General features: G+C 51.5%; 9 protein-coding genes across 9 annotated transcripts; 5 read left to right on the forward strand and 4 right to left on the reverse strand.

The window, feature by feature from the left end:
• The first annotated feature begins 48 nt into the window (after positions 1-48).
• Positions 49-1,315, forward strand: B0H65DRAFT_139420 (uncharacterized protein). Its single transcript, XM_062820908.1, has 2 exons — positions 49-597; positions 683-1,315. Exons 1-2 carry the CDS (start codon positions 228-230, stop codon positions 1,156-1,158), a joined length of 846 nt encoding a protein of 281 aa, XP_062685209.1. The 5' UTR covers positions 49-227; the 3' UTR covers positions 1,159-1,315.
• Positions 1,316-1,694: 379 nt separating this feature from the next.
• Positions 1,695-2,613, forward strand: B0H65DRAFT_139440 (uncharacterized protein). Its single transcript, XM_062820909.1, has one exon. It carries the CDS (start codon positions 1,850-1,852, stop codon positions 2,399-2,401), a length of 552 nt encoding a protein of 183 aa, XP_062685210.1. The 5' UTR covers positions 1,695-1,849; the 3' UTR covers positions 2,402-2,613.
• A 221-nt stretch (positions 2,614-2,834) lies between these two features.
• Positions 2,835-4,190, forward strand: B0H65DRAFT_419870 (uncharacterized protein; the record flags this gene model as incomplete). Its single annotated transcript, XM_062824241.1, has 3 exons — positions 2,835-3,348; positions 3,426-4,063; positions 4,128-4,190. 3 exons carry the CDS (start codon positions 2,835-2,837, stop codon positions 4,188-4,190), a joined length of 1,215 nt encoding a protein of 404 aa, XP_062685211.1.
• A 5,541-nt stretch (positions 4,191-9,731) lies between these two features.
• Positions 9,732-11,232, forward strand: B0H65DRAFT_139512 (uncharacterized protein). Its single transcript, XM_062820910.1, has 2 exons — positions 9,732-9,932; positions 10,246-11,232. The coding sequence occupies exons 1-2, from the start codon at positions 9,831-9,833 to the stop codon at positions 10,804-10,806; spliced, it is 663 nt and encodes a 220-aa protein (XP_062685212.1). The 5' UTR covers positions 9,732-9,830; the 3' UTR covers positions 10,807-11,232.
• A 2,353-nt stretch (positions 11,233-13,585) lies between these two features.
• On the reverse strand, positions 13,586-15,420 carry B0H65DRAFT_459500 (WD40-repeat-containing domain protein). The gene is made up of 3 exons (XM_062826463.1): positions 14,887-15,420; positions 14,374-14,825; positions 13,586-14,304 (listed from the first exon to the last, which is right to left on the reverse strand). Exons 1-3 carry the CDS (start codon positions 15,148-15,150, stop codon positions 13,947-13,949), a joined length of 1,074 nt encoding a protein of 357 aa, XP_062685213.1. The 5' UTR covers positions 15,151-15,420; the 3' UTR covers positions 13,586-13,946.
• A 1,221-nt stretch (positions 15,421-16,641) lies between these two features.
• B0H65DRAFT_139558 (uncharacterized protein) lies at positions 16,642-18,521 on the reverse strand. Its single transcript, XM_062820911.1, has 2 exons — positions 17,174-18,521; positions 16,642-17,119 (listed from the first exon to the last, which is right to left on the reverse strand). The coding sequence occupies exons 1-2, from the start codon at positions 18,152-18,154 to the stop codon at positions 16,760-16,762; spliced, it is 1,341 nt and encodes a 446-aa protein (XP_062685214.1). The 5' UTR covers positions 18,155-18,521; the 3' UTR covers positions 16,642-16,759.
• Positions 18,522-19,514: 993 nt separating this feature from the next.
• On the forward strand, positions 19,515-21,728 carry B0H65DRAFT_418489 (uncharacterized protein; the record flags this gene model as incomplete). Its single annotated transcript, XM_062824146.1, has 2 exons — positions 19,515-20,635; positions 20,699-21,728. The coding sequence occupies 2 exons, from the start codon at positions 19,515-19,517 to the stop codon at positions 21,726-21,728; spliced, it is 2,151 nt and encodes a 716-aa protein (XP_062685215.1).
• A 2,375-nt stretch (positions 21,729-24,103) lies between these two features.
• B0H65DRAFT_139593 (uncharacterized protein) lies at positions 24,104-26,676 on the reverse strand. Its single transcript, XM_062820912.1, has 2 exons — positions 26,029-26,676; positions 24,104-25,973 (listed from the first exon to the last, which is right to left on the reverse strand). Exons 1-2 carry the CDS (start codon positions 26,532-26,534, stop codon positions 24,227-24,229), a joined length of 2,253 nt encoding a protein of 750 aa, XP_062685216.1. The 5' UTR covers positions 26,535-26,676; the 3' UTR covers positions 24,104-24,226.
• On the reverse strand, positions 26,610-27,443 carry B0H65DRAFT_139597 (uncharacterized protein). The gene has a single exon (XM_062820913.1). The coding sequence runs from the start codon at positions 27,261-27,263 to the stop codon at positions 26,820-26,822; it is 444 nt and encodes a 147-aa protein (XP_062685217.1). The 5' UTR covers positions 27,264-27,443; the 3' UTR covers positions 26,610-26,819.
• Positions 27,444-27,703: the final 260 nt, after the last annotated feature.

Genomic DNA, 27,703 nt, shown 5'->3' on the forward strand with positions numbered 1-27,703 from the left:
ATCTTCCTCCGCGGCTCTCTCCTTCCTTTGTGGTTCTCTTCTGTCATTCTCTTCCGCCATATCGAGCCTTGCTCTGAGCCATTGTGCCTGTCGGCGCCTGCTCTCGAGATGAACGATATCGAATCCCTCAAAGATCTTCACCCGAGGGGAACCGCATCCCGGAAACCGACTATGTGGCTGGCCATGTTCTGTGTGAGCGCTGCTCTCGGATCCGCGACAAGTCCGCCATGCTCAGAACTCTCCGCGGCGATTATACCAAGCCGGAGGTGTTCTTTCATAGCCAGAATTTACGGCAACTCTTGGAGTCTAGTGCTGCTGGATGTCATCTTTGTGCGATAATGTCTCAAAACATTGACCTCGGACGAGTTGAAGGCCACCCAGATGGTGGTATTGTTGCCAAATGTTGGAGTATGCCTCTCCAATACACTTCTTCCAAAGTCTTTTGGATCACACTCCGGCAATTAAACCAAAATGGGCAGGCAGTAATTCACACAGAAAGCGACTATTCTCGTATAGAGGAATTACTGGCGGCTTGTGATTACGATATGTTGACTTACTCTCACGACATAGGCCAGGCGGTAATTAGTGAGATTGATGGTACGACTCCCCCCCTCTCTCCCCTTTCGATCATTCCCCTGGTTTGGTTGAGACCCATAACTGATCAGATGCGGAACGGAATCAGATCAAGACATTCTCTTCTCCCGTCCGACGACGAGCTCCGGGCGACTTCTACCTACATCAACTGGCTCACCCGAAATGATGGATGTGGTGAGATCCTGGCTGCATCGATGCATTCATGATCACCCTCAATGCTATCCCCTGAATTCCTCAGCGGCAGGCTCAAAACCTGGTAGCATGAGCCTGCCTACCCGACTTATTGACATTGGCGAGGAGTTCGGATATTTGAGGCCTCGTCTTGTGCTTCCATCTACCTCAGCAACCTTGGAAAAGATTCAGTACCTTACCCTTAGCCACGCGTGGTCCGTAACCGTTAATGAATCCCGCTTGAAGCTTTCAACGAATAATATCGAAGATCTCCAAGTTGATATACCGTTGGAAAAATTGTCTCAGACATTCAGGGATGCGATGGAAGTCACCCAACAACTTGGCTACAGGTACATATGGATTGATTCTCTGTATTATTCAGGACTCTACTGAAGACTGGGAGAAAGAGTCAGCCACTATGTGCGATGTCTATGGGAGATCCATTCTTACTATCGCAGCTTTAGGGATGGACGGGCTGGATGGCTGTTTTAGACGCAGGAATCCTCTCTTGGTTACCCCGTGCTATTTAGGTGAGCTCCAAAAAGGCATATACGCCTATCCGACTGTTCACAGCAACCGTGTGCGCCTTATGGAATCTCTCACGCAAGAAGGGGCGCGCCTTCCCTCACGTGGCTGGTTCCTTCAAGAGAGGCTTCTCTCACCCCGGACTCTTTATTTGGGCGCTCCCGAGCTATACTGGGAATGCTCAAGCCTGACTCGGTGTGAGAGCATTCCGGAATTCAATAAGGCCATAGCCATTCTTAGCCACTCCTAGCTTTCCCAAGAGAAAGTTAGATTTCACGCGCTTTGCCGCTTGTCTCTCAACGATGTAACAATTGACCTGACAAGTACCTGGGACGAAGTCCGAGTCAACCATAAGAAAACAGAGTTGTTATATGACTGGGCGGAAATTCTGAGGGCCTATTCCGCAAGTCACCTAACCTACACAAAGGATCGACTTATAGCTTTTTCAGGCATTATCGAGGCTATTCAAAAGGGAACCAGTTGGACGCCTATTGCTGGAACTTGGAAGGAGCTCTGGCCTTTAGATTTGTTGTGGTTCTTTCATGAGTCTGATTGGAGAATGCCCAGCGGATTAAAGACCCCTTCATGGTCATGGCTTACAATTGAAGGGCCAAAGAGCTTCCCTGCTATCAGGATTAGTTCTTGGTTAAACTACCGTCTAGCACACGTTATCGACTCAACAACACAGCCCGTTACCATGAGCAAGCATCATATAGGGGAAGTGGAGAAAGAGACTACGATTACATTAAAAGGCTACGTGAGAAGGGCAGTGCGGGTTGATGGTAGGATTAAGGAAAAGGGACCTTTCCATTCGGGGGGATCAGTACATTTTAGCGAGGCCACTTCACCCTTGATATATTGGGACGATCCGCCCGCAGATGGGGATGCTTTTCTTTTCCTGCTGATCATGTCCTACGAACACCGTTTCAGTAGTTACACTCATTACTATGGGTTGATATTGAGCTTCGCGCACTGCGGGGAAAACGATGGAAAAACATGCGATCATTACAGACGAGTGGGCATGTTCCGGGAAACCTTTCGCATGCCACAAAATGAAGGAGGTACAAGATTTGATGAAGGGGCACAAAAAGAAGTTGTGACCATATGTTGACTAGATTGTTGAGATCAACAAGGCTCGATGACTAGTTGTTACCCTTCTCAAGAATGAAACATCACACCTTTTGGATTCTTGCCATAGGAGTGGCTGATTCTGTTTTCAGTTGTATGTGCGGTGCTAAGGCTTGGCCCAGAAAAATGTTGAGGCGGATCAGGCACGCAGGCTGAGCGAATGTGGAAGTACCAAGATGGCAAGTGCTCTCCTTCGCGACTTCCTTCCGCGGACACTGGGCGATCTTGAGATATCCGTGCGCACAAAACGTTTTTCAACCTCAAGAAATCTCTTCTTCATTGATCATCACCCCTCATTCCTCTTGTTCATCGTATGCTTTTATAATATCTGAGCGGTGTTGCTGGCTTCGTTCTTTTCTGCAACCTCCATCAACGGATGTCAGCACGCATCCGAGATCTGTAACACCATGTCAACCATGCTGCGCTCCAAAACTGCCCCAGACACAGTCGTCATGGGGCCACCACCCCAAAAGCGCCGACCGAAAGAGCCCTTGCCCAATAATACGAAGCGGCAGCAACGTACTTCTCCCAGGCTAGCTAACATCAGCGTAACCGACGATGCTTCGTCCTCGCGCCCCTCCGCTCCTCAGCCAAAACCAGCCCAGTCCTTCAAGGAGCGCCTCTTTGCCCGTCCACAGAAGAAACGAGAGCCGACACCAGAGCCTGCAAAGATCGCGCTTCACTCCCTGCCTCAAACCACCATTGCCCCCTTCTTCAAGAAGATCCAAGCCGCCTTTGGAGAAGAAACCCAGCCTCCAAAACATAAACAGAGGCAGAAACAACAAGAGAAAGAACAAGAGGCTGTCCACATTTCCGCCCTTCCTCTCAAACGCCAGCCAACAGTCCAAACCCGCAAAAGAAAACGTGACTCCCCTGCTAAAGAAGACGCCCTCTCCTCCGAAACTGAAGAGATGCTCGCCGAGCTCCGAGGTACGTAACCATCCACTTTCCACCCCTTCATCAGATCAAAACCAAAACCAAAACCACTAACACCCCTTTCCCCACAGCCCACTACCTAACATCCGCCACCACCCTCCACTCGCACGCCCTCACCTCCCTCGTCAAAGCGCACTCCCTCCTCATCCAAAAGCTCGACGACGGCATCGCCTCCTCCGATGAGGACTTCCTCCAGCGCGCCGAGAAGCGCGCCCGTAAGCTCTCGCTACCGCTGTCCGAGTTCGCCATCCGCTCTGACCAGCGCGGGAGTGATGGCGTGTTGAGGAGTGAGAAGCATGTGGTTAGGGAGTTGGTGAAGGGGGTTGAGAAGAAGCTGGGGGAGGCGGAGAGGGAGATGGAGGGGTTGTGGAGGGAGTGGGTGGAGAGTGAGAGGGGGTTGGAGAGGGTTTGGGAGGAGGTTTGGGGGGAGGTTGAGGAGCTGGGTAAGGGGAGGGGTGGAGAGGAGGGGGGTGATGAGAAGGGAAGGGCAACTAGAGGGGAGTTGGGTTTTGGGGCGGAGGATGGTGAGGGTGAAAATGTTCTTGAGGCGAGCGGAGACGCTGAAAAGGCACTCGAAGCTGAAAAGAACGATGAGCGGGATGTGTTGAGCAAGTATGAGGAGGCTATCGAAGAGGAGATTGAGAAGGCGGAGGAAGAAGTGACGAAGTTGACCAACTTGACTTATCAGATGATGAAGGATCTTGAGAAGGTAAGTTGCGTGTCGCTTCTCCCAAATCTTCTCCGCGACAGATAATACTAACCTGCTTGTTTAGGACTATCAGAAGGCGATCATCCCGGATTTGCACCTCTTCTACACCTCGATTGAGGATGTTTGATGGGAATATTGACTTGAAGGAACTTCAACAGAAAAGAAATTAAGTGACTAGATGTTTCGAACTTCAAACAAAATTACACTTTCCACCCCAAACAAAATTACACTTTCCACCGGGGGTATTGTGTGAGTACAGTTACCAAGAACTTGGCTACGTGAGTGTAAACATCACGCTATGGTGATGTCGTGGCTCAAGTAGATTTTGGGCAGCCTTAACTCGTAACGAGCCATCAAAAGCAATGAACATCAACTGTCTTCCAGCGGCTGAACTGTGTGAGTAGGTAGTGGGAGTAAAAGATGGCAACATGACACCAACCAGAGTCGTTCTCGTACACCTCTTTGTTAGAGTTTGTGATGGCCACATAGCTTCGACTCTTTCCATCTCTGCGGACTCTCTCGGTTAAGCTGTTTCGTCCTCGTTGAAAACGTTGACATCACAGACAATCCCAGACCCCCTCACCAAGGTCAAGCTTACTCCGCAGTCGATTGTCCAAAAGCTTTGATCGCCATAGACATCATCACATGTCACGGTCACTTGACAGTTTTTTTTTTTTTTTTTTTTTTTTTTGCCTCATTCCCTCTTTACAGTATGAAGCAAAACAAAGAGGGGTTTTTTTTTTTTTTTTTTTTTTTTTTTTTTTTTTTTTTTTTTTTGTTTACGCTGTACTTACGATAAGAATCGCACGATTGTCATCTTTATGTCCGCTTCATGGCATGGGATGATGGCCTTCCGGGCCTTCCGGGGCTGTGGTGGAGGAAAGGGTAAAGTGGCGGTGATGTTGCGGTGTGTCGACCGTACGAGTCAAGGTGATGGAGCAAGCAATTCCGAACGTAGAGCAAGATGTCAAGAACGCCACTATGTACATACTCTCTTAGAGAAGAGAAAGCTTGTATGGTGGATTGATAGGCGGTATCATCTGTCAGTATGGTTCAACGTCAAATGTTCATGAAACAGTCAGTCAACAAGCGATTCGCATCTATATACGTTTGATGCTCGGGTCTTTTACCTAACAATTCAAACGGTTCATCCACCTCCGGCCAGGTGTTCGCGTTTCTTTTCTCATCCGTCAAAATGAGGTTTACCATTACTGGGCGAATTATCTCCATTGTACGGTGTCGAAAAAACGTGGTATGTTAGTTAGGATGAGGTCCTCCTTGAGGGGCATCGATAGCTCCATCACCGATGTGAACGCGCGGCTTAAACGGCTCAAACTCCGTCACCATCTGACGATGTCTCGTCGACGTTCGAGTCAACGACCCGAAAACCGAACGTGAATGCAGTCCATGATGTATACAAATCAGCCATCAAGTGCCGGTGGTCCCTGATTCCATGGGTTGGAACCACGGCAAGGACCGAATTTAGGGGTCGGCCACCCTGACGTGACGAGGGTCACTACCAGTAATTACCGTTAGTGAATGGAAAAACATCGAATGGCTTACCGCGCCAAGCGGTCTTATCGATAGACTTATATAAGCTTCTGGTGAGAGCTGGCTGCCCGCAGTACCGAGGCCTATCAGAAAGTCGAGGGTGCACGGACTAGTGCACGGCCCCCTGACGTTCGGTAAGTATGGTAAACGGTCAGGAATTGAAAAATTGGAATATTTACCGTAAAAGCCGACCCCTAGGACCGATGTGGTTGTAAGTGGAACTGTCAAGAGTGACAGGTTGACAGGTGCTCCACAGATGGATATCGAGGAGCCTCATTCCGTTCCCTTCTTCATCAATATGGTTTTCAGTGCGCCATCCTCCGTCGTGAATGGTGATTCCTTGGGAGAAGATGGCTTTTCTGACGCCTGGTCGTCTTGAGCAGGGACCAGTGACATCAAAAAGCATCACAGAGATTCACGCCTGCTTGTCTTTCTCTTTGTGTCAGTTTGTGTGCTTTGAGAAAGATCAATATCCAAAAAGGTAACGAAAGGATTCAAAGTGGCTGGTGGTTTTGTTGAAGTGGATGACCTCAGGATACACGTGGAAGGACAAGCCGAGAGTTCCGCGGACGGCCGTGGCCGGTGTGTTGAACCGTCTCTCAGCGGCAAACAACGGTCCAAAAGGTCGTATTGTTGAGGATGCAAAGCCTATCCCTTTTCGTTCGTATCAGACAAGGTGCGGTCCGAAGCGAGGCTGTGATGTGCGTACAAAGTTCCCGATATATGAGTGGCTGATAAGGATTGATAAAGGGCGCCGGGATCGGAATTGGTGTCCGGCTTACACGGCGCAGGACAAACAGGCTGGGCAAGGAGCCGAATGAAGCAAAGGACTTCCCGGAGGGTTTCAAAAATACGAATCAAAGTGAAAAAGGATGCTCAAAAGGCAGAGAGTGGCTGATTTCCAAGTATGTAATGATGCTGATGGGTTTCCGTGATCTTGGACGCACGGCTTACCTGCATGGAACAATAAAGTTGATTCCAAGAAGCTTCGACTGGCTTAACTTTGATAGGCAAGTCGATGACTCTGCGTTAGCACATTGAGCCAAAAAGTTTATTTGGAATGTGTCTGGGCTCTCGCAAGATTTGGAATTATCGAGATCCCAAGATCTTGTGTCTGATTGAGGCTATGACTCTGAAGTGAGGCGTTCAGGATGAACATCAAAGATCAGCAAGCAACTCGCTTGTCCCAACTGGAACTGGTCTGTTTCCAGCAAGACCATCCACTTTCCAGTCCCCGGAAACATGACTGTCAGAAAGAAAGAGAGTGACTCAAACTGCACAGCTTACCGCCTCGAAACACGCAGGACATGGAGAAACTCCCATTCGCGATCCATCGAGATGATTGTAGCTCAGCCGGGCCATCCGTAAGCTGTGACAATGTGTACGTAGAGGTACCTAGCGCACCAAGCGCACCAGTGACAGACTGACAGATGAGATGCGATTCACGGATTGCCCACGTGTTGCAAAAAGTTGTTGACCAGCTAACCGGATCAAGCTTGGTGCTGGTATCCAATGGTCTGGACAGCTCTGGTGTTGAATTGCTTTCCTTTCGCTTGTGGTCTTGGAAGCATTCCGTCGCGGCTGTGAAACCAGGGGACTGGTTGTTGTGTCGGGCCCGCGGGCGACGTGTGGGAGAAAGTGGACTTGAAGCGAAGCCTCACCAAACAACGGCGAAGTCAAGACCGACGACGGACTGACCGCCTCGCGAAGCCAATCCAGCCAATTGGCACTGCCAAGCCAGCCAATTAGACACGGGTGTCGTCAGCGTTGCCGGAATGGAACCTTGATGGCCCAAGCTTCCTCTTGTTGAGGCTTTGAGCAGCTGGGCCGCCCCCTGTCGAAGCTTGTCCAGGGCGTCGCACTTTCCCCAAGAATTCCCCACTGTCTCAGGAACAGGCAGCTCGCAGGCTCGGCAGGCAACTGGCAAGCAAGGTGCGAATCTGGCTTTGGATCGTTGAGATCTTGTGACTTGGGAAGCACGGACCCCATCTGGGGTGTCCGTCGTGGCTGTATGGGGAAAGGGTGGGTTCGGGATGCTTGGCTTACCGCTTAACGCAGGCCGACGCCAGCGGGGTGGGTAACGGGGGGCACCAGAAAGGTCCGTGCATACTCCACTTTTCTTAAGCCGAAAGTACCAAATGTATACCCCGATGTAAATTACGTATCTTGTGTAATTACCGTAATCATAGAAGACATATGATTGACATATGATAAAATATTCATACGCGGGGGGCTCTCACCGGCCCCCTGCACCCCCCGGAGCTAACCCTAACCCTAACTAACCCTAACACTAATATGTAATTTACTGAAATGCGGCTATCAACGGCGCGTTCGCGGGGAGAAGATACAAAAAGGAACTTATCACGTGACAAGACCCTCATTTTGTGATGCCCCCCGTTACAGTAGCCACGCCAGCGACCGAGCCGGATAAATCGACTGTGTGCCCAGATATTTCGGCGGTGTGGGGCCATACAAACTAATAGCCAGGGTTAAGCCAAGAAGCCAAGACCCCAGGCTTGGCATCAACTTCGCGCGCCGGCAACCATCACCAGGGGCAAATGCTCACCAAGGGCAAATGCTCACCAAGGGCAAATGCTCACCAAGGGCAAATGCTCACCAAAAGCCATCGTTTGGAACCACGACAATGAGAGCTCAGAACGACCTTTTTCGAAGCGCTCAGTTGACATTCTGATTTGGCATGGATGAGGGCATCTCCATAGGCGCACCGCACTGAATTTGGAGTTCCCGTAGCTGTGCTTCCACTTGTGCCTCGCTTTGCCCTAACCTTGAACTCTTAGAGTCCAATTTCGAGACGAATCACCTTATACTTTCTTCCGTCATCGCCTCATGGCTTCTTCCGCCCTCGCCTTCTGCTCCCTCTGGCTCTCTTGTCATCATCTTCTTCTTGGGCGCATCGTGAGAAACATCACAGTGAACGTTGGTAGTTGAGACGTTGAGGTACTCATGGCACCCTCATTGGTCAGACGGGCTCCATACCGCCGAAATATCTGGGCACACAGTCGATTTATCTGGCTCGCCAGCGACACTGCGAACTCTACGAACTCCATTACAGCTCCATTACCAGCTCCATACCCAAACTCCATCTCTTCGACCTCAAAACCTGGGGTTTTGGTCATTGCGCGTGTCAGTCACTGCTGAATATCCGCTTTGCATTTACCCGGATGCCCGAACGTGGACGATCTGGGAATCGCATTTGTCAGTCAAGCCTGTGAAACTCGGGGCAGAGGAGAAATGGAAGCCCGTGGGAGCACAAAGCTGCAGTTATGGGCTGTTTGACGTTCGAGAATACTCGGGATTTCACACTCGCATCTACGTCGTCATCGGCTCATACAGCGGAATACTGTACGACTAGCCGTCCGGGAAGTACCGACGACGACGACTGCGACTGCGACAGACTGTTCGTTACTAACCGTTTTTACGAACCCCCTTAGCTTTGACCTTTCGGTGCTCTGCCCATTCCATCTCGGGATGCTGGACCTGCAACCTTATCTGTATTACAAACGCTAAAACCTCCAAAAAACGGATGATCATATGCCATCATAAACATTGTAACCTTGGCAACATCCAACGTCTCCAAGCTGGAGATGGTGCCAATCAAACACCATGTCCTCAGGCCTCCGAACATCACTTACACTAAGAAAGAGGGGTCCGTACTGCAGACTCTGGGGACTTTGGTCAATCACCAGAGCAGACACCCAATTGCAAGAGAGTGGCATTGGAGCTGTACCTATGGGGGATGCAAGAGGGGCAGTCGTCTCCAACAGCAACAGCGCACGAGTCAACCTGTGAACTCTCCACGCAGATCCACGTCGAATCCCCATTGCTGCAATGCATGCTCCAAGCTCCCCTGTCCCCTCCTTTCTTGAGGTTTCTTGTACCCCCCCTGTCCGTCCTCAGATTGCCAGATCTCTCGAGCGAGGGTCCGGAGGTCCGTTCCCGGCCTTGACTTATATCGACCGCTTCTCCTCCAGCTTCGGTCCCCAACATCCTCAACATCTCGTCAGCTCCTTGTACAACTCTGAATTTAAATACCAGCCATCTCTTTCCTCTCGACTCATCCTCTGTCTCTGTCTCCTATATCTGTCTCACACTTCCAATCCTCGAACCACTTCGACATCAACCAGCCATTCAGTGAAGCACTCAGCCCAGCTATCCGAATCGGGAAATCCGTCAAACAAACACAACAACAACAATCATGTCGAGAATCGCCGCTCCCATCACAAAATTCACCAGGTCCTTGAGCACATCTCCTGCTGTTGCCAAGCCTAGCCATATTCTCAATGCCATCAGCAACGATGTGAGTTTCCTCCCCTTTGTTTCTCCCCTCATTACATCTCTTCCAGCTCTGCCCCTCCTCCATTACATAACACTAGCCACATCTCCTTGGACAACCACCGAGACGTGCATGATCTCCAATTGCCGACTCCCCTCACCACTGCACGGCACCTATCAAACACTCGGACCGCTATCTCCTATCATCTTCCCGTCCTTGCAGCATAAGCACCCAAATTGGGAAATGCTCTCTCACCAACGTCCCGTTTACTCCCGTCCACACCACCAAAACCAAAAGACACAATCTGAATAACCATGATACTAACATTTTCCACCAGGCTCGCACCCCCCGCAAGGTTCCCCTGATGCAGGGCTTCCACATTTCGGCCCCTACCAACGCCTCCATCGGCCATTCCTTCTCCACCAACGGCATCGACGCCGTCGTTCTCCCCAACCTTGCCGCCACAGAATTCTCTTCTGCTTCTCCTTTCCAACCCACCTACTTCGACACCATCCGCGTCCCCCTGCTCCCAGACAACAAGACCCCCCCTCCCCCCACGGTACAGCGCATGCCGCTCTTTGACGAGCTAAAACCCGAGCAGCGCGGCGAGATCGCCTCCGAAGGCGACGCCGACCTGATGGCCAACAAGCCCGCCGTCGCCGTCGTCGCCAACAAGCCCGGCCAGGTGCTCCCCGCCTCGCTCAGCCAGGAGGTTGTGGACATGGACAACTGGACTGGCGCCGACTGGGTCAGTTTGAGCTTCGTCCGCGACATGGCGCGCGAGGAGGCCAAGGCCCAGGAGGAGCAGGCCGGTGGCCAGGGCATGATTAGGGATCTGTGGAGGGGTATGGTGGAGGATGTGTTTGGCGCTCCTGCTAAAGGTGGTTCTAAAGCTTAATGTTCTCTCTCTGCCAAAGATGAGAAGATTTCATTGAGTTTTTGATCACTAAAGCGAGCGGCAATGGGTTTGATTCCTGTCATGGTTATGGGCTTTTTGGCATATGAGTACCTCTATGTCCAAGATTGGGTTTCTTGTTCTTGATTTTGGATGGAGCAGGTGTTTTGGGTACTTTCATTGTTTCTCCTTGTTACGATATGAGGAAGACTGGCGACAACGCATCAGCATTAGTGTCTTTTGCATAGTTATTACCTAGCTGCGGGTGAATCACTCGTGGGCTCGCTGACTCGATAACGAAATTGAGAAAGGCTTGAGCCTCGAAATTCATCACTTAAACGATCCCGTTATCCACATAATTCTTTTCTATGAACAAGCAGCGACATCCCTCTCCTCTTGATATTTCAATCCTCACTCATTATTCGAGTTCAACGATATCTACATTGCCGTCACCGTTTAACACCGTCGTTGTTGCTGATATGCAAATCTTGGCATTTTCATAAGTCTCGACGATAGCTTCCGAATCGCCTCACCCTCACCAACACTACCTACCAGCAAAAAGAAAAGAAGGAAAAAAAGAACATACAACACCAGGGATTCGCTGGTCGTCACCGACCCAACTACTAGTCTGGCCCTCACTGGCTTATCTATGGGAGAGCGGACGGGATCCCGAGTTTTCCAGTGGGTATGGTCGTATGTGCTTATTACCTCCCCAAATTCTGTTTATAAGCCGAGGACAAGTGGAAACAGGATGTGATGTTTTGGGGTGCTGATGCGTGAGCTACAACATCTCGCCTTTCCAAGGCCGACGAACAGCAGCAGCCCCCTGTGAGCCAGTTACCACAGCAAAAGCAAGACGATCCCCAGTTTGGCTTTCTATAACCAAATCAGGCCTAGACCCCCCCTCTTTACCCCAGACCGACGACAAACTCAAAATGAATGACAAGCAAGCAATTGAAATGCCGGTAATGCATGAATGACATCAAGCTCTCGTCCAGGCCTCCTGTCTCCACAAATCCCCGGGGTACCGGGATCATTATGCCTCGCTGTTCACATGATCAAGTCATATGCTTACTTACCCCAGAGCCTCCAAGACGCCAGCTGGCCCAGACCAGACTACCGGACATTAACAGCGCTAACGTCAACTTTAACTGAAACATTCCGGCTCGTCAAGCTCCGTCGGAGAACTGGTGGGAGCTTTACTTGTAAGAAGATCCCAGACTAGGTAGGAACATGGACGGGGCGGGCGTTGTGAAGTGCCGACTCCGACTCCGACGGGGTAGATCAAGGTAGCGTAGGCGAGTTGATTGATGGTCGTGGTGATTGATAGGTAGGTAAGCGTCATATGTACATACTTTGGCCGACTTCTATTTTTGGGGAGCGAGGACATGTTGCTTTTGGAATCCCCATTCTTCTGAGTTTTCAAAGGAGGAGGAGGAGGAGGAGGATTGTCATTTGGACAGACCAGACCGTGACAAGAGTGACAGAGTAAAATGTTCGGCCAAGGTACCTATTCTGGGCCTTTAGACAAGAGGGTTAGGTAGGTAAGGTAGGTATGTTCTAGATCTCCCGTCTCGCTGGTTTGTTGATCGAGCCTGGCCGAGATCCATCTGATCAGTCTTCTTCTGTGACATAAAGTATGAATACACCTATTAATCGGGCAATTAATTACCTAGAGGTAGGAAACCTGTCCTGAATAGATATTGGTTGCAGTATGCTTGCTTCCTAACTGAGGGTTTCTCGAAACTTCGTGATGATTATTCCCCGTGGATGGAGGGAGTATTTGATGTGGTCATTAATGTACCTACCTAAGATTGTACGATACACTGACTGACATTGCATCAGGCAGATAGATGGACATCGATCGTCCTTCTTTTGTATCATCATTATACGTTCAGCAGATAAACGTGAATTGGATTTTTCCCATCAGGGCCTAGGTAAGGTACTCACTCTCCATATTGTACCGCACATAATTTCAGGTCTGATCGGATCGTCAATATCCATGCCCGTAGAACTTATCAATTGGTCCTTTTCGACGGATCGCAGAAGCCTCATTTTCCCACGAATATGGCGAACTCCCTCACACAGTAACAAACATAGATTTCCACCCTAGGTAACTACATATTTCCTTCCAGTTATCCTTGCGACGGTTAGGACGAAGGGTTGGGACAAGTCTCACTAAGACATGAAGATTTAAGAGATTGGCATTTTCATGACCAACAACCACAAGAAAGGTTGGTGATCATCTATCTTTGAAGGAGCAAGCAAGCAAAGTGCCTTAAAAGCTGACTGGCTGGCAGGGACACACCTCTGAGGGGAGAACAAGTAGGTAATGTGTGACCGGTTATTGATGAACGGAAGACAATAGACATAAGCTTGAATACAAAACGCGAAGTGAGTGGAATAAAAGGTTCAGATACGTCTTATGTCTGAATCGTTGTGTTCAGGTGAAGAGTTCTCAATAACAACTAGGTATGAAGTCATGGAGGCTTGAACGGGCTTCATGCACTCCCATCGTTAAAGACCCCTGTTCCTGGTTCAAACCGTAGACTTCAGGCACAAGAGCAGACTGAGCGCTCTCTATTCTTTGATCTCCCTTCCATGAGCGGACATGGCTTTACTCTTTTCGGTGCCTCTCGTTGGAGACTGGTCTAGATTATGTTTGCGATTATTTGTATGTTATGTGTTTGAGTGAGCTTAGATAGTACCGAGTGCAACACTTACATAATGTTCCGGTTAGGTCTGTACTGGAAATCAGTAGCTCAGTCCATCTTCTGCTCAGTTACGCTTGAAACCCATTGATTAACCTAACTACCGAAACTACCAAATTCGTAAAAGAAGTCGCGCTGTTGCTTGCTTCCTCTTTCTTTCCTTCGCTCCTTGCCGTGCGGACCTCTGGTATCGTTGATTCTTGTCATCCATCACTTTCGTACCGTCTTCACCCGTTTCCTACTACTACTCCAACATCCCATCCTCCATGCTTTGTCCTTATTCATTCTTTGGTCCCTAAAGAAGGAAAGTGCCTGTTCCTTATCCAGATAATCCAGATAGCCAACTTTCTATGCACTCTTCCTCTTCGTACCTCCTGTTGGTCCCATTCCACCTCCCCCTTTTTCTTTATCCCCGTTCGTCGAGTTCTGCTCCTACCTCTTCTTAACGCTAGGGCGGGGCTTGCACTCGTCCTGCTGTACTGGGTGGAGCATGACCTTGTTCGGGTACGTGGGCGAGTTGCCTTGGTAGCCCTTGCTCCAGTCGTAACTGATGGCGTAGGCAAAGATGCTGCCGGTCTTGTTGAATGTTGTCGACGTGATGCTGCCGCCAACGTTGGGGTAGCCCTTGAGGCGGTGCTTCGCGTCCTTGTCCCAGAAGTTGAAGGTGCCGTCGCTACCGGCTGTGCTGAAGGTGCCGTGTTGGGGGTGGAAGGAGATATCGTTGACAGCGTGGACGGCGGTGGTGTTACCTTGGGCGGGGTCGCGGTGGCACTTGAAGGAGAAGTTGGAGCTGGAAGAGGAAAGTAGGTTAGTCAGCTTGTCCGGTATACAGTTTAAGTCAAAGGAGGAAAAAACGCACGCAGAATCCTTGTCCTCCACATATTGAATGGCGCATCTACCCTCGATCGAACCGATGGCAAAGCCCTGGGAATCGTTGAAGCAGCTGACCACGCGAGTCTGCCATTTAAGAGGGCTCTGCATTGTCTTGTAGAACTTGCCGGGGTCCTTCAGGTTGATCACGTTGATATAGCGATCAGCGGTTCCGACCACGAGCAAGTCGTCGCGCACATCCATGGTATAGACGCGCTCCTGGGCCTGCAGCGTGGCGGCCGGGTTCGCGGAGCGGAAATCCCAATATTTGATTTGCTTGTCCCAGCCACCTGTCACCGCCATGGGCGTGCCGTTGGCCTCGAAGTAGCGAACACACTTAATGGGCATGTCGTGGGCGGCAACTTGCATCGACTGGCCGGTGGCCAAATCGAGAACCTTGGCGGCCTTGTCGGCGCCGGCGGAGATGACCTTTGTGCCGTCCTGTTGGGAGAATGCATGTTAGTGTCTGGCCGGACCGTAAAGACAACAGAGGTACACATACCTTGAAGAAATCGGTGGAGAAAACAGGACCATCATGCTCGATCATGGCCTGTCCTTGACCTTGACCGTTACTCAAGATCTCGTAAATGCGTGTCTTCTTGTCCCAGCTGGCTACGGCGAGGAAGTCCTTCTGATCGGCGGGATTGGGGTTGAAGGCGAGATCGGTAATGCTATCCTCGGGGGGTTGACCGAGCTCGACATCCTGCTTGAGATCGCCGAGGGTGTTGCTCGCCGACGCAGCGGCGGAACCGAAAAGACCAGCCATGTTTGGCTTGTGCTGGGAGTCGTGAGACTCGAGTCGGGCAGGTTATAGCTGTCGCGCGTATCGTATGTCTGGTTGTGATGAAAGCCGTCGGTCTTTTGCTATAGGTTCTGAAGCTGTGCAATGGTACAGGGCAGCTTCTGATGTGTCGTTTTGTTGAAAAAGAACCGCTTCGAAGACGGTTATGAGACTTAAATGACAAGCAGCAGCGAAAGTTGCTGGCTGTGATGGAATCCAGTCGCGGGTCGCGCTTGGACAGTGGGATGGATGCACACACGCCAGCCGGCAGAAAGTTTGGAGAGAGGCTGCAACCCGGCCCAAAGTTGCCTGCCGTTGCCTGCTCTGCCCGGCGCTGCTGCCTTTGGTGACCCGCTACTAGGTCCACGCCACACCGTGGCTTTCCAGAAACATTCGTTCATCGACCAGCCTTCACTGCAGTGCTGATTGGACAATCAGCTCCACCTCGAACCAAGTAGACCCACCCCCGCCGCAAGTGCCATTTAAGAAAATTTCGGAGCCGCCAAACCAGACTTTTCCCTTTCCTTCTCCTCTCCAAGCAACTCCCCCTCGTCCGACAAATCGCTATTCGAAGCTTCCACACGGAGAGATCGCGCTTTTTGCGTGCTTCTTTCATTTCCTCGAGCTTTGGGAGAAAGTCCCCGGACATTCGTTCAATTGCGAACGGATTGCGGAAACGCGCCGCCATAGAAGCACTGCGGCTGATCTCGGCCGCCCAGTTCCTCGTCTGTCTTGCCCAGCCCTGCCCATCACACCAAAGTCGGCCTCGTCTGCTTCTCCAGGGAGGGTGTCATTTTTCGAGCTCGGGGACCACATGGACGAAGATATGAGTCCGCGCCTCGGGTAAGGAGTTTGATGCCTGATCTGGGGAGCTGGGGTCGATGGTGGGTTCAGCCGCTTGGGTGGTCCGGACTTGGGGAGTTTTGACGGTGGCTCGAGAGGTTTCGTCATGATACCACAGATATGCGATTGCTCGCTCTTGTTTCTCTTCGGGGAGGCAGGGGCGAAGTTACTCGACGGGGCTTATTCTTGGTGCGAGGGGGGTTGCTTCACAACAACATATCTTTTTCCATCTTTGCTTTCTTCGTTTGTTCCGACTTGGACATGCGATGTGGTTTGGTTGGACATCTTTTGAAACTCTGGACTTCGCGGGAGGTCCCCAACCCGTCCATCCGATCATGTCACATTGTCTTGGTTGACGCAACGTAAAAGCATCTGCTACGATCTGGGGGCTTCACAAGTTCAGGTGATGAGAAACACAATAATAGAGTCAAGCTCTGAAGTGGTGCCGGGGTAAATCTTCGCGCATCACCCTTGATGACTCTTATTGAATATGATCTGATGAACTTCCCAAACATTTGCTTTTTTGTTATTCAAGCCTCCCTTTTATCATTACGTAGTACTAGTCTAGCTTCTTCCGCTCTTCGTCGACACCGTCTATGATGCTCGTGTCTCATGAGCATTTCCTGTGGCACGTTGAAAGCCGTCTACCGTATTACATCTCCGTGACTCCGTCTATCCAAGTCAGTTGTTGAGATTACCCCTTGCTCCGGATGCCTATGATGGTGTTGGTGTGTTTCCCCGTACGGGAACTCTACTCCTTTTGCGCGGCGATGGCCTCCTCCTTCTTCCTCTGTTGCTCCTCCAGCAACTCGCGCTCCCTGTGGGCGGCCTCGATGTCGGCCTTCATGCCCTTGGCCTTCTGGCGTGCCTCGTAGAGATCTCTACTCTTCATGATTCTCTGCACGATGGTGCCGGCATTCACCTCCTCGTAGTCGTGATGGCCGATCTCCTTGTAGATGCCCATCTCCTTGGGAACCGCATACACATCTTCGGTGTGCGGCATGAAAGAGGTCGGTCCGTGGTAGACCGCATCAGGAGTGCCCCAAGGCAGAGATGTGAGGTAGCCCTTGGTGGGCTTGAAGGGAGCACCGAAAACGACAGCGTTGATGTACTGTATCAGGTGTCAGCATGGATCTCTCGATGTCTCTGTTGGTGACAAACATACCTTGCACTGCAAAACGCAGAGACCACGCTCAAAGACGTTCATGATGGGGTAGTTCACACCCTTCTCGCGGTTGATGACCTCGTCATCATGAACACCCGCCACGACAAACGCCGGACCGTAATCCGCTCCCTTGCCCTTCCTCTCGTCAATCGCCTGCTGCGAGTACCACCCCTCCTGACGCGCCAGCTTCTCCTCCTTCTGCGTCACCAGCCTCAAAAACTCGATATGTCCGCTCGAGAACAAATCGAACCCTCCATCAACATAAACCACCCTCTGCCCCGGCTTCGGTCCAATCCCCTTAAACAACTCCCTAAACACGCCCCTCTCCTCCCTCCCTTCCTTCTTCTCCTCCCCATTCCAAAACCACACGTCCGCCCCGGGGTTCTTCGCCGTCTCGTCCGTCGCATAAAGCCTAATCCTCTCCTTCATCTCCTCCCCGACCTTCTTCTTCTCCTCCACCGTCCCATGTCCCTCCTCGCCCTGCAACACCCTCTCCAAATCCTTGATGAAATGCGTCCGAGTACACAACAACATCCGCCCCACCAAATCCGTGGTACTAATACTCGGCGTCCGCTTAACAACCTTGAACCGGTTCGCGGCCTTGACAAACCGGTAACAATCCTCCCCGCTGCTGTCAGAAGTAATATCGTCCCCGTGCACCACGTACTTGCACCCAAAGTGGCTGATCCAGTCCAGCTGCGTGACGTAGGGCGCGTAGGCGACCGACTTGGTCACCCACCGGCAGGCGTCGGTGGCGAGGAGACGCTCGCGCAGCGTCATGACGGTGGGGCCCTTGTTTTCCAGGATGGCTTCGTCCGAGTGTACGCCGACGTACAGCTCGGTGCCGAGCTGGCGCGCTTGCACGACGGCGCCGGCGTGGCCGTGGTGGAAGAAGTCGAAGCAGCCGTCGACCCAGAGGCGGCCTTCCAAAAGGGAGGGAGCGGGCTCGCCGGGGGGGTTAACAGGGTCGGTTGGGGCCATTGTGTGTTTTGGTTTGGTTTGGGATGGATGTGGTGAGGTATTGGGCTGTGATAGCTTGAAGTTCTCCTGAAAGCTGTCCTGTTTTGTTGTGGTACAAGAAGGTACAATGGGCGCTTGGAGGTTGTTAAGAAATATTAATCCAAGAAGTCCAGTGATTACTGATTAAGAAAGAGTTCTTGAAACGTGATGAAGGAGAAAAGTGTTTGTCACGAGGAAGCTGTGTTGATCGGTACCTGAAGAAGACCACTGATACCCTACCCCTTTTGTTGCCCCTCTTTCCAATCTGCCCCTCCCCCACTTATTCGTGGACAAAATATCGAGGCCACATGGTGAGACTTCAATTACGGTCTATGGACACATGTTCTACTCGGCATAATTAAATGTACATGCCAGAAACCAAGGTCTGTTGACTACTCATCTCACCGCGATACTATAAGTGTGCATTGACTCTATAAGTGACATTTGTTTGCAGGTTAAATTGTACGACGCTTGCCCGTCCTTCCCGCCCTGCCGCCCAACAACCGCGGCCCAAACAGCGACCCGATCGGTTCCTCTCATCTAGCATGCGGTTTGTTGTAAACATTGGTGATCCATTGGAGGCTCTTTTTTAGGGTCCAGATTTCTCAACTGTTCCTTGCATATGGCTCAGTGTCCATCGTGCCAATAGCTGGTGTTGAATTCAGATTCCATTCAGCTGTAATGGCTGGAAAGGGCGCCACTGTTGGGCTCGCTAGTAAGACGTTCCTTTTTTTCTTCTCAACAAATGAATCACAGGCCACCGGCATTGTGTATCACGAGCTTCTTGGGATGAAAAGTCTCAGCTCGGCTCTTTATAAAAGTCCCAGGAGGTCTCTCGTTTGCCGGCCAATGCTCTCATCGAATCGCCACGAGCAGCTGGGCGATTAATGTCTCTGACGGGCGGTAACTGGGATTCCGTTGCTCCCGTTCCTGGGATTCCTGCGGCTGGCGGCTGAAGATTTGCGACAAGGCGACAAACGGGGGGTCGTCGTCGTTGTCGTCAGAGCTTGGGGTCTTTGATGGTCGTAGCTTTTTTTTGAGTCTTTATATCGAGTCGGGACACCGTACCTGACAGAGTACCCGTTTCTCCTTTGACTCCCTTTGTTGTGACGATTGTTTACTCAACCCTTGATCAAGGCAAGATCATTACACATATCCAAAACAATATTCTCTCTTCCAGACCTGCGACAACCAACGAATATCCCATGTGAACGACGACGTCTGGATATCCACAGCATCGAATGTGGCCTGCCGAGGATCCCTTGCGGGGATGCACAGCGGATGGGCTGACGGGTCAATGACAATTGCCAATATTTATCAGGAGCAAAATAAAGTGTGAGACATGCAGCGAACCAGTCCGACGACACACGCGACTCCCTTTTTCTCGTCACCTTTTGGAGGAGAAGGAGGGAAAAGAAGAAAGAGCAATGGCAATGGCAATGGCAATGGCGATAACGACATGATCGATCCCCTCGATCCTTCATCTCCTCCGGGGGAAGGTGCTCCTCCCCCGGTCCCCCGGAATAAACCGTCGTTTGGGAGATCGCGACCGGGGACCAGTTCGGGCGCTGCTGCTGGCGGAGACCCCAAGTGGAATCCAATTCCAATTTCAGCTGGAGACCAATCTTCAGGTGCAGCTCTATCGCCGTCAGGGGTGCAGCTACAGGGACACGTTCAGGCACAGGCACACCAGGCACATCTGGATGCACAGGGGCAACCACCACCGCAGTCAACACTACCGGCACCGTTAACCGAGTTAATACCACCACTTCCATCATCGGCATCATCAACTGCAGTGCTGGACTCGCCAATCACAGCCGTCGCCGATTACAAAACCCCCAGGTCCAGCACTAGCCAGGCTAGCGCCAGCACCAACGGGAATAGCGCCGCTGGCTCGACGCTCCCAAGTCCAGGGCCAGGTCCCCGCCAGCACAAGGTCCTCCACAAGGACGCCAAAGATCCCAAACGCGAGAATCGCGATCGCCAGCTTTCATTCGGTCGCAAGCCGTCCCTTTCGTCCCTCATACACAGACATCGTCGCACAGCTTCGTCCCAGGTATCGACATCCGGAGCCCCAGGGGGAAATGGCCCTGGCAGCGGAGCTGCAGTGACACCGACCTCAAGCAGTCTATCCCGAAAACCGTCCCTTCCACTTCATCTCGTCGCCAGCCACGGCTCCTTCAGCTCCAACTCGATCCCTCCGGTCCCCGGTATTGCGCTTGCCGCCTCGCGACTGACCGACGCCGTACTCTCTCCGCCGTCTGCTACCGAGACTGTCAACTTCTCGAGGATGTTGAGCCGCGGCGCTCCTACGCCTGTGAATGGCTTCGGGCCAAGTACCACACAGTTAGCGCCTCCCGCTATGGTGGCTCCTGGGCCCCATAGCGAGCTGGGAGAGGTGCACGCGCGTATACAAGAGACGGCGAACAAGAGGATATCAACCTTGGACTATCTGCGGAAAGCGTACATCTCCCCATCACGTCAAAGAGCCCAGATCACATGCTGACCATGTCTCCTTTTTCGCAGTCACGAAGGCCGTATTTACTGGTTCAACACTATCCTCTTTGACAAGCCCGACTTACAAAAGATGCCTTATTTTAATAGCAGCAAACTAGGCAGAAGGGCAACCAACTATCTTCTCTTGGGTCTGTCACTACCCACCGTGCTCGATCTCAACTGCAACAATCCTACCGACTTTTTGCGAAGTCTGAACCACCTCCTAGCCGAGTTCGACTCCTTCCAACAACTACACTCGGAAAATGGCACAGCGTCAACCAGTTCCCTATCACGCGCGCGCATCCCGCAAATGTTCCGACGAGCTACGCCCAGCACCAAAACAAGACGATCAAGTAGTGCTACCGGCATGGGAGGAAGCAGCAGCAGCACCACCGTGAACGGATCCAGCACTCCAGCGATGCCCATCCCACCACCTACGGCCAACGGGAACGACCCCAACGACTTTGGCTACGCCCTTGAATCCGTCCCCTCCCACACGGGTACCTTTGACGAGTCTATGCTCACCCACACCACCACCAATTCGGGCGTGGGGAACACTTCAACTTTCACAGAAAAGACCACATCAACAAGCAGTAGCGGCATCCCCTCCTCCACCTCAGCAACATCAACTGCCCCATCATCAACAGCAGCCTCCACCGTCGCCGGCGCCCCGTCCTCGGGTCAAACCGCACAGCCAACAACATCGTCAGCCAACTCCCCAGCACCCATCTCCTTCTCGCCAGCCGAGCAAACCGAGCTGCTTCCGGGAGAGGAGTACGCGCTCTTATTAACGCCTAATCTACCGTTTGACCCGGATTTCTTCGAAACCTTTGCGACGCTATGCGACGTTTTGATCGATACTTATACGAGGCTGCTGTCCTTGGTACCTACGGCCAGAGAGTGTAACGGCACGGTGGCCGAGTTGTTCACCAAGGCGGACGCCAAGATCCGCAAGATTATTGTTCAGGGTGTCATCAAGGAGTTTGAGGAGCAGAGTCGAGCAGGAGTCAGGGGGGAGGTGGGAGCGGTGGGGAGAGTTGTTTTGGGGGGGTTGATGTGAGTGTTTCTTTGCGCGATGCGTGATGTCTGTGATGTTGATGTTTGTTTTGACGTTGTTGATGTGTGATGTTCGCTTTTTTTTTTTTTTGGCGATGTTCTCTTTTGATTATGTTTCGTTTTTGGCAGGCTTACGTGTGGGACCAAAAGTATTGAGCAGGGCAAAGGAAAAAGAGGGGACCGGGGGCTATAGTGTTTTGACGCTTAAGAGTTTTTTTTTTTTTTTTTTGCTTACACTGGCTTCGCGAGAGGTTCTGGTGTGGTTTCATTCATCCTTATCCATTTTACACTTACATGTACTACCTGCCTGTCCGCCAACCTACGGACCTCGAAAAGACAGACGCCGAGGACGCTTTAGGGGTCCAAAGGGGGCTTACCATCCATCCATGTCCAAAACGCAACACAACGCAACCGAACTGCTATGAAACAATGACCGAACGAACGACCAACCATACGAAGTGGAACACCGAGCTAATTATTCACAACACAGGGAAACCGCCCCCTTAGCAGAACGAGCCAAAACCCTAGACAGGGTCGTGGAAAGCAGCAACGAGAGCGGCAGCGGCAAAGGCAGTCATAAGAGCAAGAGGTACTCCTAGGTGGATGAGCCCTCTGATGTCTCTGATGATGACGACGACACTTTCGACGACACCTTCGTTCTTGTCGGCAACGACGACGATACTGACGGCGCATCCGAGGTGATGAGCCTTGTCGAGGTACTCGGGTCCAGTCCACCACCTCCCCCTCGGAGGATGACTACGGCCGGGACGACCCCGAGGAGTAGTCCTTTTGGCCACATTCCCATTGGTCCTATTGGTCCCCTTGGTCCTCCTCCGTCGAGGTCACCGAGTTGGGCGAGCCAGGGTAGCAGGACACCAAATTTGGCTAGGAAAAGCTCGATGATGAGCTTTAGGGAGCTGAGGAGGAAGATTTCGAATATTGGTGGTAGTGGAAGTCAGGGAAGTCTAGAGTGAGGAGTGATGGGTGAGAGGACTGGAGGGTCTTGTCTTGTCATACGCGGATTAAGGAGGGGTTTCTCTCTTGGTTCGTGGCGGGATCATCTCTGACATCCGCGGCGGGACTGTTCATATAGGGGGACCTTATCTAACGTGTCCCATATATAATTATCCTGTGGCAGGGAAAGCTGTCAGACATACTCTCACATCAGGATCACCTTGGCAAGGAAAAGAAAGCAAGGCACAAAGCAAGGACGTCTCACAAATACGTCAAGGAAGGAAGCAAAGGCCAAGGCGGAGGAGGAAGGAAGCACGAAGTTTCATTAGAACACAAGATACCATTCTGTTAGTTAGCTAGGTATCTAGTCACTCTAGACATTTTCTCAGGTCTTAATGTTTATATAGCATTTCGAAGGAGGTGGAAGTTGAAGTTGATGATGTGTGTCTCGGTTGAGCTGTTGGTGAGGAACGTCGTAGACGTAGATGGTAACTTCATCCTGTACCGAGCAGAGGTAGGAAAACTGTTCTTAATGTCCCCACTGTCGATTAGCTCCAAGCTTGAATACCAAAGCAGAGTGGCAGCAGGAGCGTGTTAAGCCTTTCAACCAACGGGGTTCGTCTTTGGCCGACAGTCCCTAAAGTGTATATGAAGTGTATAATGGTTTCGATCTTTCCGAGGCCGATAAAGTGACCGTGTAATCGGATAGAGTAACCGTATCTAACCTAAAGGAGATACGCTTTACACCACAGCCAAAGACCGACGATCTGTGTCTTCGCACATGTACGCGACCGCGACGGAGAATGAAAATCGATAGTCAAAAGAAGGATGGATCTCCGTAGTTTTTTAAATTCAATTTCTATCGCCGTTTCTCTTTTCTAAATCGGTTGCTAAAGGGGCCCGGTGGACGGGAACTTAGGGCTAAAGTCTACCTACCTACTACTAGACCTATTAAGTCAACCCGCTAAACCGTTCCAATTTCCCACTTTGGGTATACACTACGACACTTTCAAAAGCTAAATAGAAATCAGGGCAGCACTTGAAGACATTCGATGACAATCTCTTCTGAATTCGATGCTTTTTGGTGCAATTGAAAATGACGATAGGAGGTGGTGGTGGTCGTGGCGGTTGGTGCAGGTTGAGTGCACTTCTCCTTTGGGTTAGATACGGTCTCACTTTTTCCAGCTATACGGTCACTTTATCCGTCTCGGATCTTTCGATTCAATTTCTCTATTCTATGCTAGCGGGACGCAATTACCATTCTTGGTCCTTCGTCCCTATATGATGATCTATGCTATATAATGCTGTTTCATGCTATGCTAGGTAATTTCATGCTCCCTCGTTAAAACCATTACTCATTACTTCGTTGACAAAATACGTGGGAAAAAAAAAAAAAACGTGAAATGTGAAGAGCGTTCCCCGAGTTTCGTGGTTGATGACCAGTTGTATCCAGATTATCGATCGAACCTCGCGAGCAAAACACGCAAATGAGGTAATGGCAGTTACCCGTTGGGGAGTGGAGGTCAGGTTCCTGTCTGTTTCCCCAACTTAGACAGCAATAGACTGCTTAGAGGTATGATGCACCCCATGCACCCCATGCTGCCCATGTCCATGTCCATGCCCATGCCCATGATGACTCTTCGACCCCTCCTCCCCAAAACTCGACCGACTCGAGGTCTTCTTCCTCCTCCCCGACAAATGCAACCTATTCGACCTCCCCGGAGACGACTCCCTATCACTACTACTCCCCTTCCCCATTGGCGACCCGCTTCTCTTGTCGTTCTTATCAGACAAAGACGAGGAGGAGGACGACGATCGTCTGTGTCCCCACGACGAAGACCGTTTATGCCCCTGATTATCGTCCTTCTCGCCGATGGTGATTTTGGGGATTAGGATGGGGATGGTGAAGGCGGGGATTTTGGGCGAGGGGTGTTGTTTCTTTGGAGGAGTTGCGGGTGGTGAGGGGACATGATGGGTGTGGGTGTTGTTGTGGCGCTTGGAGGGGACGTTATTAACGGTGGGACGGAGGCGGGGGCTGGACCATTTTTGTCCGAGGCTTTGGTTTTCTGGGGTGAGAAAGCTTGAAGGCGAAGTGTCGTTGTCGTCGTCCGTGGAGTCTTCCTGGGTGGTGATTTGTTCTTCGGGTTCTTCCGATAGGAGTAGAGCGGTTGACTGGCGTGGTGGTGTTGGGGGCATTGTTAGTGGCGTGTGTTCCTCGGGTTCCTGGTAGGCGTCGGTCCCGGTGGTTTCTTCTAGGAGCTCGCTATCACTATCACTGCCGCTGCCGCTGTCACTCTCTTCCTCGTCGTCAATGGCGAATTCCTCTGCAATCGGTGACAAGACGATTCCCCTCGGTGTCTTGATCTCCAGCAATGTCTGGACTTCTTGATGAATTTGTTCAGACTCCAGGTCAGCCAAGGGCCAATCTCCGGTTTCTGCTGCTGCAATCCTGATATTGATGTGTACCGGCTCTGCCTTGTAATTCTCCTGCTGTGCTTCCAGCTCTTCTTCCAATGTCAAATCGTCAGACGGGAAGCCTGTGTCAGGTTCGGGCGCAGGCAATGCCAGGTTGAGGCTTGACGACCTGTATGAAGCCGGAGACGCATCCCTCTTCGCTCTCCGCGGGCTGTCAGACTCTGGCTTCTCGTCATCCACATATATCTCCTCGAGCTTATCATCCGTCGCAGCCAATTCCGGACTGGGTGGTGTTGTGCCATTTTTGCTGATAAGATCCGGATCAGGGGGACTAGAAGGCTCGGCTCGATACTGTTCGGCTTCTTGCTCAGCTCTCTTCCGCGCCTCTTCCCGTTCTAGAGCCTCCTCTTCCTCCGTTCTTTGCCAGTACCGCCCCATCGCTGCTTGGTTCGCCCGATGCCTTCGTTGTTTCGTCGGGCTCGTGAGGTTCTTCTTGAGGGAGTTTTCGTCGTCAAAGCGGGAGATGTAGGTGACTGTGCTCTTGCTCTTGCGCTTCACTGGGAGGAACCGACGTCCGGGTCCGACCTCAACCCTGTGCACCGTTGCCGTGGCGAATCGAACGGTGGCGGCTCCATGCTTTCCAGGCCTGCAGACGGATGATTCTGACGAAGATACCGAGCCGGTAATGGAGGTTAAGCTAGACTCCGGTAGAGGCACAAGACAGGCGTGGTCTGCTGTGGGCTTCCTGGGATCATACTCTGGGAGCGTGGTCGAAAAGCAAGGGATCTTGCGTGGTGGTGGTTTCCGTCCATCTGGACTGGCGACTCGGAGGATTGACTTGGGCTTTGGTGGGGGAGGCAAGGGAAGTTGTTGGGTTGGACTAGGGCCGTGTTAATGACATTATGTCCATTGATATGTTTATAAGGGGAGCTTACCTTGTGAGCTTCTCTTTGCTAGCTTTTTCTTCGGAATGGTCCCCGTTGGAAGCTTCTTCTTTGACCGCTGATGTGTTTTGGTCAGAGATCTTTGATGCTGATGCATTTGTCTGGTTGACGGCGTCTGTTGATGCGGCCTTGGTGGACGTCCTGGAAGAAGATTCCGATGCCTTATTGTCCAGCGTCCAGGAAGGGGCCTTTTTAAGCTTGGTCTTAGTGAGACCGTCTTCGTCGACGGCGGCAGCACCGGGGACTGATATAGAGAATCTCCGTAAAGCCATTGAGCGTCTACGTGACTTCTTTTTATCATCGGCACTGGAACTGTGCCTACGACCCCTTGACAGGCCATGGTGGGATGGGGATGGTGGTGATGAGTCGGACGAAGAAGATGCTGTGGATGTCTTGGTAAGGCTGGATCTTGGCTGTAACCCTGCCCACGAGAGAACGGATGTGAAGGAGTCCCTTCTATGACGATGCCTGCTTGACTCTCTTGGTTCTTTGGACATGGCGCTGATGGTTCCTTTTCTGCCTTTTTGTTTGACCGATAAGGATGGTTTAGGGTAGGATACAAAAGTAGGGGTGCCGGCTAAAGCGCTATGTGCCAACAAGTATATATCGTAAGGTGACAGCAAATCCAATCACTTGAAATGGACTAAAGAATCCTGCGAGAAGGAGAGGGTCTGAGTGGTTTTGGAGAAGTGGCCTCGGGCAGGTTTAGGTCAAAACTCATCGCGATGGGCCATTGGGATCCCATCCGTAATGGCTATCATGTTGGGGAAGCCAATCAGCAATCATACAACCATGCAGCCCAGCTTTTGCGCTGGCTGTATGCCATTTGGCATCACTCGATGAGATGACATAGATTTTACCCGTAATCGGCAGTCATAGAGAACGGGTGAGGCGCCCGGAGAACGGTTTGGTAAGAAAAAAGCAAAGTCAAGCGACTCTGTAAATACTCGAGGCTGGCGTGCCCCTGAATTGGCCTCGATTATCATGGGCACCCCAGCCTTTTTCGTGCCAACAAGACCATCCAGAACATCTGTTGTCTCCTGTTCACAACCAATGGACAGGCGATGAGCGCGTACCCGTTTGTTCCTGTGTTTCCGAGTGATGGGTAAGGGCGCCAGTTGGCAGCGGTTCATGCGACAAGCTAGCACTAGCAAGCAAATCCAGACAAATCCAATACTTGTCCTTGTGCGACACGATGGAGCCAGGAGTTGCAGAGATTGTCTCATTGGTGGTGAGAGCAACAGCAAGTCGACGCAGTCATTGGCGCGGCCAGCAGCAGCTAAGCAACCGAAGGCGGAGTGGATTTGGTACACGTGTTGAACGCATTCTCGTAGAGGCCGTGGACATGACGGAAGCAAACAGGAACTAAGGGGTCGGCTGAGGTGAAGAGATGTTGCCGGAAGGTGGTGAGAGGATGGGAGTGGTTGTCCAAGAAAAACATGAAACCCGACTTTCTGTGTTTCGGTGAGATGGTTGAAACATGGAAGCTGTGATCAGTTGTGACCAAAAGCTGTGCTCAGTCTTTTTTATGTCCGATCCCAGGTAGATGGCACTTGGGTGTTGGTCGCTTTTTGCCGTACAACTGATCACACAAGCAAGGCAACCAGGCAACGGAGGTTGGCCGACCCGGGTGCGGCGACCTTTTTGATCGGAGTCAGTTGCCCAG

This window comes from Neurospora tetraspora (genome assembly GCF_033439725.1).
Source record: "Neurospora tetraspora strain CBS 560.94 chromosome Unknown B0H65scaffold_2, whole genome shotgun sequence".
NCBI lineage: Eukaryota > Fungi > Ascomycota > Sordariomycetes > Sordariales > Sordariaceae > Neurospora > Neurospora tetraspora.

Excerpts from the sequence above, each read along its gene's own strand:
- B0H65DRAFT_139420 (XM_062820908.1), top strand. The coding sequence starts at position 228 with ATGCTCAGAACTCTCCGCGGCGATTATACCAAGCCGGAGGTGTTCTTT. Across the intron at positions 598-682 it reads GGTAATTAGTGAGATTGATG|ATCAAGACATTCTCTTCTCC; the intron begins GTACGACTCCCC and ends GAACGGAATCAG.
- B0H65DRAFT_139440 (XM_062820909.1), top strand. The coding sequence starts at position 1,850 with ATGCCCAGCGGATTAAAGACCCCTTCATGGTCATGGCTTACAATTGAA.
- B0H65DRAFT_139512 (XM_062820910.1), top strand. The coding sequence starts at position 9,831 with ATGTCGAGAATCGCCGCTCCCATCACAAAATTCACCAGGTCCTTGAGC. Across the intron at positions 9,933-10,245 it reads TCAATGCCATCAGCAACGAT|GCTCGCACCCCCCGCAAGGT; the intron begins GTGAGTTTCCTC and ends ATTTTCCACCAG.
- B0H65DRAFT_459500 (XM_062826463.1), bottom strand. The coding sequence starts at position 15,150 with ATGGCTGGTCTTTTCGGTTCCGCCGCTGCGTCGGCGAGCAACACCCTC. Across the intron at positions 14,826-14,886 it reads TCTCCACCGATTTCTTCAAG|GACGGCACAAAGGTCATCTC; the intron begins GTATGTGTACCT and ends TTCTCCCAACAG. Across the intron at positions 14,305-14,373 it reads GTGGAGGACAAGGATTCTGC|CTCCAACTTCTCCTTCAAGT; the intron begins GTGCGTTTTTTC and ends TTCCTCTTCCAG.
- B0H65DRAFT_139558 (XM_062820911.1), bottom strand. The coding sequence starts at position 18,154 with ATGGCCCCAACCGACCCTGTTAACCCCCCCGGCGAGCCCGCTCCCTCC. Across the intron at positions 17,120-17,173 it reads TCTGCGTTTTGCAGTGCAAG|TACATCAACGCTGTCGTTTT; the intron begins GTATGTTTGTCA and ends CACCTGATACAG.
- B0H65DRAFT_139593 (XM_062820912.1), bottom strand. The coding sequence starts at position 26,534 with ATGTCCAAAGAACCAAGAGAGTCAAGCAGGCATCGTCATAGAAGGGAC. Across the intron at positions 25,974-26,028 it reads AGCAAAGAGAAGCTCACAAG|TCCAACCCAACAACTTCCCT; the intron begins GTAAGCTCCCCT and ends ACACGGCCCTAG.
- B0H65DRAFT_139597 (XM_062820913.1), bottom strand. The coding sequence starts at position 27,263 with ATGAGACAATCTCTGCAACTCCTGGCTCCATCGTGTCGCACAAGGACA.